The sequence below is a fragment of the Sciurus vulgaris genome (genome assembly GCF_902686455.1).
Source record: "Sciurus vulgaris genome assembly, chromosome: 1".
Taxonomy (NCBI): domain Eukaryota; kingdom Metazoa; phylum Chordata; class Mammalia; order Rodentia; family Sciuridae; genus Sciurus; species Sciurus vulgaris.
This window is the reverse complement of record NC_136461.1, coordinates 30,662,309-30,673,551: the sequence shown is the minus strand read 5'-3', so window position 1 is coordinate 30,673,551 and position 11,243 is coordinate 30,662,309. Positions and strand designations below refer to the sequence as shown.

General features: G+C 53.6%; 2 protein-coding genes across 6 annotated transcripts in view; one reads left to right on the top strand and one right to left on the bottom strand.

Annotated features, from left to right (window-relative positions):
- The first annotated feature begins 509 nt into the window (after positions 1 to 509).
- On the top strand, positions 510 to 8,352 carry SLFNL1 (schlafen like 1). Of its 3 annotated transcripts, XM_079101222.1 has the most exons (5): positions 510 to 2,028; positions 3,420 to 3,971; positions 4,169 to 4,312; positions 4,848 to 5,010; positions 7,505 to 8,352. In XM_079101222.1, the coding sequence occupies exons 1-4, from the start codon at positions 1,606 to 1,608 to the stop codon at positions 4,968 to 4,970; spliced, it is 1,242 nt and encodes a 413-aa protein (XP_078957348.1). In that variant the 5' UTR covers positions 510 to 1,605; the 3' UTR covers positions 4,971 to 5,010; positions 7,505 to 8,352. The 3 variants fall into 3 exon arrangements, with proteins under 3 accessions (XP_078957348.1, XP_078957347.1, XP_078957346.1); XM_079101221.1 differs by having other exon boundaries at positions 4,848 to 8,352; XM_079101220.1 differs by having other exon boundaries at positions 4,169 to 8,352.
- A 104-nt stretch (positions 8,353 to 8,456) lies between these two features.
- Positions 8,457 to 11,243, bottom strand: part of CTPS1 (CTP synthase 1) — a 38,694-nt gene continuing 35,907 nt past the window's right edge. For all 3 annotated transcript variants that reach the window (XM_079111942.1, XM_079111941.1, XM_079111940.1), the window contains exons 18-19: positions 10,720 to 10,813; positions 8,457 to 9,355 (exon numbers count right to left, since the gene is read on the bottom strand). In XM_079111942.1, coding sequence (XP_078968068.1) covers positions 10,729 to 10,813 — 85 coding nt within the window. In that variant the 3' untranslated portion in view covers positions 8,457 to 9,355; positions 10,720 to 10,728. The remainder of the gene's footprint in view (positions 9,356 to 10,719; positions 10,814 to 11,243) is intronic.

Here is an 11,243-nt window from a genome sequence, read left to right as displayed (position 1 = left end):
GGCCTTTTGTCAGGGGTGGCTCTGGAACGCACCCTATGTATTTTGGTCCATCCTGGGAGCAGCTGGGACCTGTCAGTGCCCAGTAGAACCTTTCTTGCCCAGGTGTGTGGTAGACCCCTTCTTGCTGGCTCTCTGCCTTCCTTCTCTGTGGCTCTGCTCAGTTTCTGCCAGTCTGTGGGGCTCCCAGGATCCTTGGCACACCTGAGTCCTGGCCATCTGAGAGCCCAGGGCTCTGGAAGAACAGTCAACAAAAAGGGAAGGGAATCCTGAGAACAAAAAGGGAAGTAGAGGCTTTAAGCTACAGGACAGAAAGTGTTGGCAACTGGTGGCCGGGGTGGGCACTGGAGTCTGGAAAGGCATTGTAGAGGGAGAAATATGTCAGCACCTGTGTTCTGGAAGCTGACCAGAGGGAGCCCCATGACTAAGCTGTGTGGTCGGTAGACAGCAGTGTCTGCAGGGGTGGGAGAGGGTGGGAGAGGGTGGGAGAGCCCTTGCCCACAACTGGCCAAGAAGGCATTGTTGACTCTCATGAGATCACAGAGGCAGTTGTGCAGGCCCCGCCCATTTCCCAAGACCCTGGTTCTTGCTGCCTCCATGCCAAGCCCCAAGTGCCCTGGGAGCTTCTGGCAGGCATCAGGGAGCTGTGGGAGCTCAGAGCTGGCATTGCTCATGCTCCTCCAGGAGCCAGCAGGATATGAAGGACATAGGCCTCTTTCCTCCTACTCCTGTTTGCCCTGAATGCCCCTACCCCAGCTGCGGTGGCTCCCAGGCCCCACCTGCCTCCAGGATCCAACCTGAAAAGATGCAGGCTGGTGGTACCTACCACACCAGCCAGAGGCTGGCTGTGTGTGGGTGAGTGGGGAGACTGGTGTGTGCACAGGCACAGCCCAAGAGTGAAACTCCTGGGCCAGGGGGCAAGGCACAGGGGTCCAGCTCTAACCCCCATTCTGGACCTCCTCAAATTATATGTAAATATGCAAAGGCCATTTTTCTGGGGAGGGATCATAGCTTTTGTAAGTGTGCCAAAAAGCATAAGAACTCTCTGATCTCATTCTAACTAATTTCAGAGCCCCTGGTGGGTTTAGACCAGGCAGGGAGAACCAGCATAGGGCTGCTGGCCAGCCTTGAGTCCTGGGCTAAGTCTTCTCCAAAACACCCTCATTAGGTTTCTCTGGTGCCTGGAGGCAGTAAGAATCTTCTGGTTGGCAGGAAACCCTAAGGGTAACTATGAGGTCCCTAGCCTGTGGACTGGGGATGGAAGACAGGATCCCTGAGGCCATCAAGAGAATGTGGTGAGGCTCTTAGGGACCTGAGTTCTGGTCCTTCCTGCTCCTCTTTGGCAAACCCCCTCAGTCAGCCTGCAGGCTCTGAGGTCTGGCTCAGTCCTTTCCTGTTCGTTTTTTGCCCAAGTATGTGGCAGACCCCTTTTTGCTGGCCCTCTGCCCTCCTTCTTTCTCTGTAGCCCTGCCCAGTTTCTGCCAGTCTGTGAGGCCCCTTGGCACACCTGAGTGCTCTGGGAGGTCCGGGGCCATCTGAGAGTTCAGGGCCCTGGGAGGAACAGTTGACAGGGAGGAACCCTGAATTCCTTCCAAGGAAGACCCCCTCATGAGCCCAAGGAAGAGATCAGCGCAAACACAGATGTGGGAGCCCTTCATGGAGTCCCACAGCAAGCAGCCCCTGCCAAAGCTCCCGGCAGAAGAGTCCCTGCCTGAAGACGCAAGCCTCAAGGCGGTTCCCAGCATGCACACACTCTACGTGGGCCACCTGAATCCCCAGTTCTCAGTGCCAGTGCTCACCTGCCTGCTGCGGGACACCCTGGAGCAACTTGAGCTGCCGGTGGCACGGGAGCACATTGAGGTGGTGAGGCGACCACGGAATGCCTATGCGCTGGTGCGGGTGGCCACCCACAAGGACACCCTGGCCTCCCTACCCTGGCGCCTGCAAATTGCCACAGAGGAGAAGCTGATCCTCAAAGAGCTGACAGCCCGGGGGAAGGAGCTAGTATTGAATGAGACCTGGGGCAGAGAGGTAAGTGGGACCTCCCCAAGCCAGTCCCAAAGACACCCAGGGGAGGCCTGTGTGAGAATGGCCTGCAGGGTTGAGCGGTGTCTGAGAAGATGAGGACAGATCTGCAGACCGGAGGCTGCTACTTAAATGACACTGGCCTGAAACTTGAAGTTCAGACTGCCCACTTTACCCAGAGGGCCACTGACCCTCATCCTGCCAACCCGAGCTTGTCTGAAGAAAAGCCAGTGTGGGGCTTTTCCCTGGGCCCATTTGCATTCCAGCCTTAGCCTGAGAGGCTCTCAGATACACAGGGTCCTGATTTTCTCCTTGACTTACTTCACTTGTCCAGTTGACAAACACCAACCCCCACTCTGTCCTGGCCCTGCCCTTGAAGAGCCCTCCACTCTTGAGCAGAGCCAGATTCCACCAATCACAAATCTAAGGTGGCTGTCAGAGGACACAGGGCAGTCCTTACTGTTCTCTGGGACAAATTCTCAGGGAACAGCTGGGACCTGGGGAACTAGATAGGCACTCGGACATTCCAAGCAGAGGGACCAGCACTTGCAAAAGGACAGGGCGGGGGTTTGAGTTTGTAAGGCAAGGTGCTTAGTGTCCCTGAACTGGTAAGTTAGTCTTCTCTGGGGAGCCACAGGGCTAGTGGGGCAGTGCCTCTCGTCTCTGGGTGCCAGCCCTGGAGAGGCGAAAGCAGCCGGGAACCAGGAACAGGTTTCCAAGGGGGCGTGACCATCTGACTTGCCTTAGGGCTAGTAAGGAGGATGCATGGGAAAAGGAGAGTCAGTAAGGGGCTTCCTGATGAGGCCCAGACTAGGGAAATAGCCATGAGGACATGAGAGACCTGGAACAGAACAGAGCCATGGAAGTGGGCTTGGGAAAGGCAGAGGAGGGCTGGGATTCAGGAGGACTTGTGAGAGGTCCCGGAAGCGGAAGTCACGTTTCAGGGAGGTCGTGAAGCCAATGGGGCCTCTCAGTTCAGAAACTGCAGGTTGCACAGGGACCTTAGGGTGCTGAGGCACCTCCAGGAATCACCCGAGCCTGGGCCTCAGGGAACTATCTGCAATCCAAGTGGGAAAAGACTGGTGCATAGATGAGCCAGCTCCCGGTCCTAGGAAGAAAACTCCCTTCTTACCCACCCAGGCATCCCACAAGCCAGGCACTTAAGACTTAGGAAGAGGCTCGCAGGGGAAGGAGCAGTGACTGGTTTAGACCCTTGAACCAGCAGGGTAGTCCCACATTGACTGCAGGAGGACCACTCAGACTGAAAGGAGGCATCAGGATGCCCATGGGGGCTGGATCTCAGGAAGGGGCGCTTTGGGGTCTCACAGTTGGTCCAAGGCAGGAGCTCCTTACTTCCCCAATGGGTCCACATGCCCCATTCTCCACCCCCACCCCAGCAGGAGGACAGTGGCCCAAGCCCAGGACGCAGCCCTGGCCCCAGCCCTGGCCCCAGCCCTGGTCCCAGCCCCGGACCCGGCCAGGGCTCCAGTCTCCCCATGCCAACGGGACCCGCAGACTGCTCACCTAGGCGGCAGTGGACCCAGCGGTGGCTGATTTCCCAGAACCGGCCCAGCGGTGTGCGCTCCGACAGCGCCATCATGAACCAGGAGATCCTGGGCCAGGAGCAGCTCTTCCAGGGCACCTTCCTGGGCAGCGAGACACGGAACATGGAGTTCAAGCGGGGAAGTGGCGAGTACCTGAATCTAGCCTTCAAGCACCACGTGCGGCGCTATGTATGCGCCTTCCTCAACAGTGAAGGTGGCAGCCTGCTAGTGGGCGTTGAGGACAGTGGCCTGGTGCAGGGCATCCGCTGCAACCACCGTGATGAGGACCGCACGCGCCTGCTGGTGGACTCCATCCTGCAGAGCTTCAAGCCCCAGGTCTTTCCTGATGCCTACACCCTCACCTTCATCCCCGTCATCAGTGCCTCCACCACGGTGCCTCTCAAGGTGAGCCTGCGGGACAGGCAGGCTTGTCTGTCATGGCCCAGCAGGATGATGGCCTGATGCTACTCGCTGGGGTGGGGAGTGGGCAGGGAGTTGGGGAAAGGAACCCCTCTAGGAGCCACCGCTACCTTACGGAGCCAGGACTAGGGCTGCCAGTGTCAGCTGTGGTCTCCGCCCAAGCTGCCATTCCCCCTGCCAAGGTGCTCCGTCTGACTGTGCATACCCCCAAGGCCCAAGGGGAACCCCAGCTGTACGAGACAGACCAGGGGGAAGTGTTCCTGCGACGGGACGGGAGCATCCAGGGGCCACTGTCCGTCAGCACCATCCAGGAGTGGTACAGGCAGGTGAGGAAGCCCAGGCTACGGTGGGCAGGGTACAGCCAACCCAGCTCCTCCGGCCTCTCCCTGGGCAGTCCTGTGTCCTTGGGTCCTGTGTCAACCCATGATCAGAGAGAAGGGTCATCTCCTATAGTGCACTGTTCAGTGGCTGGGGGAGAGGCCCAAGCAGTCTCCTTTCACCCACCCAACTTGAGTGGTTGAGGTACTGTTGAGTAGCCAGGAGAGAGGGGAGACTGTAATATTGAGGAGTTACAAGAAAACCCCAAGGACTGTGTAATACATTTCAGGAGCTCCAGAGGGGAGGGGTGAACACAGTCCCAAGGGGAGGTCTTTCTGCAAGAGGGAACTGCCAGGTGGTGGAAAGGCAGAGGAGGGCTCCCTCCCCACATGGATATGTGCTCTGTAGCCTCTCAAGACACAGGGCTGCCTTGGTCATGGCCAAGGGACCTGGCTTCTCCCCAGGCTCTAGTTCACTCCAGGGGGAGGGTGGACAGCTAGAGCTGACATCAGCTTGGCCACCTGCTGCTATGCTGCCCCTCAGAAGTGGAAAACAGAGCTGGGCAAGCTGGAAGAGAAGGTGAAGGTGCTGACGGTGGAGAAGGAGCAGCTCCAGCAGCAGCTGAGGCAACTGCGGCCTGTGTCCTGCACCTGCTGTGTCCTGTGAGGGCCCCACGGGCGGGCTGCACAATGCCGAGCTGCACAGGGTGAGGCAGAGACTTCTGATCTGGGCTAGGTCCTAGCAACGGAATGCACCTGGGCCAGGCAGGTGGGCGGGAGTTCTGGCTTCCTGCTCCTTCAGCACTGCACAGGCCCCCCTGGCTTCGTCAGAGCAGCCCCTGGCTCTATAGCCAAAGGCTCTTGACAGCACATCCCCGAGCATGGACTTTCAGAAAGAGCTTGGCCAGACTTATCCTATGGCTGAGCTGTAAGGAACTGTCCCTCTCCCTAAAGGCTCCTTTAGCCCAAGCTGGGATTTATGACTCTAGTAGGTCAGACGGTGCCAGAAAGGAACTTGTCATCTTAGAAAGGTCCCTCACAGTCAGTAAGGCATGTTTGGAAACATTTACAGGGCAAATAGGCCACCCTGCAGCCCTCTCCCCTAACTTGCTGGAACTTGACATTGTTAAAAGTCCCTTAATAAGTCATGACCTGGGATGCAAATGATTATTTCTAGGACACTTTGTCAGTCAGCCATATGCTGCTGGATCATGTATTCCATGACCAGGCACCTCTGTCCAGTAGGCAGAGAACACCCTGGATTCCTACCACACAGGGTTGTGAGGAACAGGAGCCCAGTTAGCCTCCAGCCCAGCTCCATCTTAAAGGCCATGAGCCTTGGGACAATGCACTCACCTTCTGTTTCTTTGCCTGTAAGAGTGGCAGCGGGCAGGGCAGGCATTGTCATCATCAGGAAGTCCCCAGGTTCTGTGCTGGCCCCAGCCCAAGCAGCACCTGCACAGGAAGGGCCTGACTCCCATTCCAAGCCCCCTCCTCCCAGTCCTGGAGAGGGTTCCTGCTCTGGCTGTTCCTCTGCTGTTCCCACTGCCAAGCCAAGACGGGGACTGCACCTGCACTCAGCCTTCCTCGTTCCCCGGCCCCCTGCACCAGCCACGCCCGCTATGCCTGCCACTCCTTCCACTCCTGGATCCCCACCCGGTTCACCAGCCACTCACAAGTGCTCTGAAACTTGGTTTCCCACATATAAAACAGGATATAAGCCCAGCCGTGGCCACTACACACACTGGTTAGAGACCAAATGCAATCATGGATGTATGTATCATGACAGCTTACCAAACTCCTAATGCCAGAGATGAGACCTTGTAACTCAGTGACAGCAGAGCAAATTGAGTAAAGTGAGCCCAAACATATAGGCAAAGCATTAACTGGGGCTTCAGCTGAAGGGAAACAGCACTGATCAAAGGCCCAGGTTGCTCCTCAAATAAAGGGAGATGCAAGCTTTTATTGATTTGCTGGGATGGGCTAAAGTGTGGTAATTTTCCATTGGTCAGGAGCATGTAGATGTTGAGGATATCATTGGTCACAGTCAACTTGTCTGAGAACCACTGAGTTACTCTTGTAGCTGGAGCCACCATCCTGTGCAAACACCCTGGCCTTATGGCTCCATCTGGGCCTATGACAGGGCTGAAGGACTGTGGGTTCTTGAGCTGCTATAGCTGCAGAAAAAGCACAAAGTGGGGTAGAAGAAAATATGCCAGCTCCAAAGGCAACTGATACATCTACATGCAGAGCTGAGCTGAATCTGACCCAAAAGTTAGTTAAGGCAACAAAGGGGACAGGCATAAGACACCCATCCTAGTCACCCACCAGATAGCTGCAGACCAAATAGTCAAGTGTTTTCAACAAGTGGCCTTCAAGTCCCTGAAAGGTAACCTAGGCAAGCATTATCGTCATAACCCACACATCAGAGGTGTTATCTACAGCAAAGCTAGGCTCTGCAACCTCCAAAATCAGTGATTTTTAAGTTGACTTAGAGTAAGTGTGAAGCCCGAGAGTTGAGTGGTAACGATTTCCTCTTGTGTAAACATTCTGTTTCTGTGGTTTTCTCAGGGCCTAGGATGGTCTGTTGAAAAGAACACCAGGGCAGGGAGGCAACATTATCCTACCATGGTGGTCCCTGTCTGTTACTCACCCAGTGTGCTGCCCCAGGGTGGCTGAAGCTGCTTGGGTTACTTGGACTGGGGTGTCCATCAATGGTGGAATGTTTGCCCAGCATTCACAAAGCCCTGGGTTCTACAACTAGCACTGGGGATGAGGGTAGGAACCTTACTCAAGAAGCCAGAGCAGTTTCTGGGCAACTTCATGACCCAGGCACCACAATCCTCAGAAATGCATCCCCACCCCGTTCACCACTTTGTAGAAGTAGCCAGTTTCTACAAAGGCAAGGTGAAGTCAGAGTTAACTCAGCTGCTTCAGACTGCCCAGAGCCCAGCAGAGATGCTACTGAGTTTCTTCCAACCATAGAGAAGCCTCTGGGCCCTGGTCAGTTGACACTGGCATGGCAGGCTACCCTCCTGCACCATCTGGCTGGGCTCTGCAGTCCCCTTTTCTCAAAGGTCCTGCAGATGGCCAGCCCTTGGCAACTGGTCATCTTAAGGCAATCTTCACCAGGGGCAAAAACATGATCACAGGGTGCTCTTCCAAAGCTCCCTATACCCAGCCAAGTCCTCACTGTTGCAGGGTACTGCTGACCCCAAGGGGCCTGTCACTCCCTCCGTGTGGGGGACGCTGGGCTGCTATGTGGGAAGAGATCAGAATTCTGTTCCATCAGCAGTACTAAAAGCCCAAGGCAAGTACGAAGAGCTCCGTTTAAGTGGTGAGTCCTCAGTCCATGAGCAAGGGAGGCAGACAAAGGTGACTTGTTCTTGGCCTGGGAACAGGGAGACTGGGAACAGGGAGACAGGTTCCCAGGCCTCAAGGCTGATAGTGGCCTTGGACCAGTGAATGGAAGAACCAAAGAGTCCACTTCTCTGGATCTCCCTGAAGTAGGAGCTGGGCCAACTCACTTGTGAGAAAAACATTTCCCTCCCCAAACCCAATATCTCAAATTTCAGCAAGTGAAGGCTATGAGCTTGGGTGAGCAGCTGGCCTGAGGCCTGAGCCCCTGCCTTGGCAGATGGCAGAGAAGCCAGCTCATCTCTAAGAGGTGTGCTCAGCAGCCAGGGGTGAGTGGGTGCCTCTGTCACCAACCCCCATCCAGGACAGTGATCATGACCTGGGCCTGTATCCCAGAGGCTGAGAGTGGAAGTAGAGCCAGGGAAAAGCAGTCCTGCTGGCTCAGAAGGTCCTTGGTCGGCCGTTCCCATCCCTGGGGAGGGACCCAGTTTGCAACTGGCAGAAAGGCCCCCTGTGCAGGGTTCTGTGCTTCTTCCCTCCCCTTTGTCCCTGTCAAGCTGCATGCTTGGCACCCATGCACTTTCAATCTCTCCTGACATGTGAGAACCAGGAATGTGAAGCCCTGTTTGAAAACTCTGGTTCCCATTCACAAGAAAGGCTCATCTGCAGTTTACAACACTGTGGGATTGCTCACGGAGGCTGCGTGCCAGAAGGAGCTCCGGGCACCAGCAGCACCTCAGCCACGGGCTTCAGTTTCCCCCTGGCCGGCAACAGACACAGAGAATGAAAAGACGTCTCTTGTTCTGCATTATTTATTCCTTAAGTTAGAGTATACATGGAGTCCAGCCAGAATACAGTAGGCAGTGGCTGTGCCTATTACATCACATTAAGAAAATAGTTTTCATATTGCATTTTAACTGCAGTTAACACCATTCTGGAAGAAGAAAGTACCCTCGAGTCAAAGCTGTCTATATATGAGAGGGTTTTAGAGGCAGTTTCCCCACAAAGATTCTTTTTTTTTAAAGTGACCCCTTGATGCAAGGAGTGTTTCCCAACCCCAGGACCAGGAGATGCAGCCAGAGGTGCAGAGTTTTAAAATCATACTTCAGAGACACCAACTTCTTGCTGCATCATGTGACACCAAACAGACTGATCCTTTGGATGATGAGGACCAGTTACAGTTGGTACCAAGAGCTTCCACAACCCAGAGCAGTACTAAGGCCTTAGCTCTGGCTTCACTGCTCTCGGTGACAGGCAGTACAGGAAGTCACCAGCACCCCACAGGGGAAGCACCGGCTACAGTGATCCTCCCATGTCTGCTCCAGCACGTGGCACTGAGCAATGGCCTGGTACCCAAGGGAAGCCACAGGCAACACGCTCGAATCCACAGTGACACGAGGTAGTTGGAGAAACAAGGTGGTCAATGGGCCTCCACCAGCCCCTGTCGTCAGCACCCGTCTCAATGTGGGCTTCTCATCTCACAGTCTCCCGACCTGCCCAGGAAAGACTGAGCAGCAGGCGGGCCTGGAGCCAGTGTACATGATGTGACATGCAAATGACAGTTTTCCAAATACCTTTCTCCCATAATAAAATAATCTTAATAAAAACATAATTTAAAGGAAGTGTCAAAAGCCGAGTGTAAAATCATAGCTGTAAACTCTTGTCAAAGTCAAAGGCTCTCTTGAAGAATCATCCCTGTTTAAAAAAAGATGTTAGCCATTATATGATGTTCAAATAGTAAGGTTAAGAATATAGTCAGGGACTGGGGATACAGCTCAGTTGGCAGAGTGCTTGCCTCACAAGCACAAGGCCCTGGGTTCAATCCCCAGCACCACCAAAAAAAAAAAGTATAGTCAGCTGCCATGGGAAACAATGCCTGTTTTTCATGGTAGAACAATAATAGAAACAATATAAATAATCGGAAGCTAAATTTGTATTTCCTACCGAATCACACGTTTTTAAGACTTCTGCCTTGGCCCTGATAAAAGCACTCTGTCCACAGCACCCACCTCCTACTGGCCTGCTGACAGGCAAGTCTCCACAAAACTCCATGGGCTGACCAAATGCCCACCTCCTCCACAGCCCCTTGTGTCCTCCTGGTCAGGGATTAAGGGGTGCATTTGTTACACGCTCCCCTGGCATAGATTAAACAACTCAGGCCATCCTGATGCTGACTGACTTCTTATGCCAACCCATCTTCTCTCTATGCCCTTGAAGGTTAGGTAGCCAATCAACAAGGCAGAAGGGAAACCAGTCAAGATCACTCAATCAGACCAGCACTGGGCCAGCAGAGGCCCAGGGGTACGAGTACATGGCACACAGGATCCAGGAGGGTCACCTGCCCTGCCTCAGGGCAGGAACTCTGTCTTACATAGTGGGACCACCAAAAATGTGGACCATATTCAGATCCCTGCTCTCTTCCTATACCCCACAGATTTCTGACACCCTGTCCCCTTTCTGATACACTGTCCCCTTTCTGATACCCTCACCAACAGAATCTATTTCTACCAACACAGTTTACTCTGTTATCTCAAAGGACTTTAAAAATTCATGGCAGTGACCATAGTTACGCTCTTTACAAACTTATAGGCCCTTTCACTATACAGACATTCAAAGTCTCCTTGCTATTTGAATTTTGAAAAATCTCTGGAATAAGCAGCGGTCAACACCATACAATTTGCAAGCAGTATCAGTTCTGAAACACTTCTTGGTGAGAGCTTGAGAAGCTGCAAAATGACAGGCCATGTTGTCATGCCTGTCACCTCCTTCACCATCTGAGTTTATAGCTCCACAAAACAAGACCTAAGAACCCAGTCCCCTCGCTGGTCAGATTGGCACCTATGTGCAGCCATCAACCATGTGACACCTCTCCAGTGACTGGTGTCACCCCAGCAACCCCCAGAGCAGAGTAGCTTGGAATAGGAATGGCCCACTGATGCTCACATTGACCTTACCACTTCCATTCTCTAACAGATAAAAACTTATAGCACCAAACTAATGATATTCTTACAATCTTAGTGTTATTGCTTAAAAAAAAAAATGTTAAAAATAGCACTTACATTACCAGATCAGTCATGGTTTATTGATGGAAATTTCAGTTCAGTGATTTCAGAGTCAGGGGAGCTGCTCCCACTTCTGTCACTGTAGGTGTCCCTGTAGAATTCAGAAAGTTTATTCCTCTTCTGCTGCCAAAACCTCACTTTACTTTCCTGTTTCTGTAGCCACTGCTACTGCAAGGACATGTGTCCACACAGCACAAATCAGACTCTTACTATAAACTATATCCAGCCTGAGGCTGTTGAGGGATTTCCTTCCTCTTACCCTTCAGTTAACTACCCACTCAGAGTAACCAGCCTCAGATAAAGGTGGCACAAATCTTCCTGGGGTGTGGACTCCTCCCTATGGAAAAACACTGTCCCCTGAACATGGATGAGAGGGACCTCTGCCAAACACACTGCTCAGCAGTACCACCAGAATGAGATGCTACAGAGGGCGCGGCCTGATCCATGCACCAGAGGAAGCAGCCTGAGGAAACCCCAGGACAGAGTGGGAACCTCTGTGCAAATGTGAGGAACACGTGGTA

Excerpts from the sequence above, each read along its gene's own strand:
- SLFNL1 (XM_079101220.1), top strand. The coding sequence starts at position 1,606 with ATGAGCCCAAGGAAGAGATCAGCGCAAACACAGATGTGGGAGCCCTTC. Across the intron at positions 2,029-3,419 it reads ATGAGACCTGGGGCAGAGAG|CAGGAGGACAGTGGCCCAAG; the intron begins GTAAGTGGGACC and ends CCCCCACCCCAG. Across the intron at positions 3,972-4,168 it reads CCACCACGGTGCCTCTCAAG|GTGCTCCGTCTGACTGTGCA; the intron begins GTGAGCCTGCGG and ends CCCCCTGCCAAG.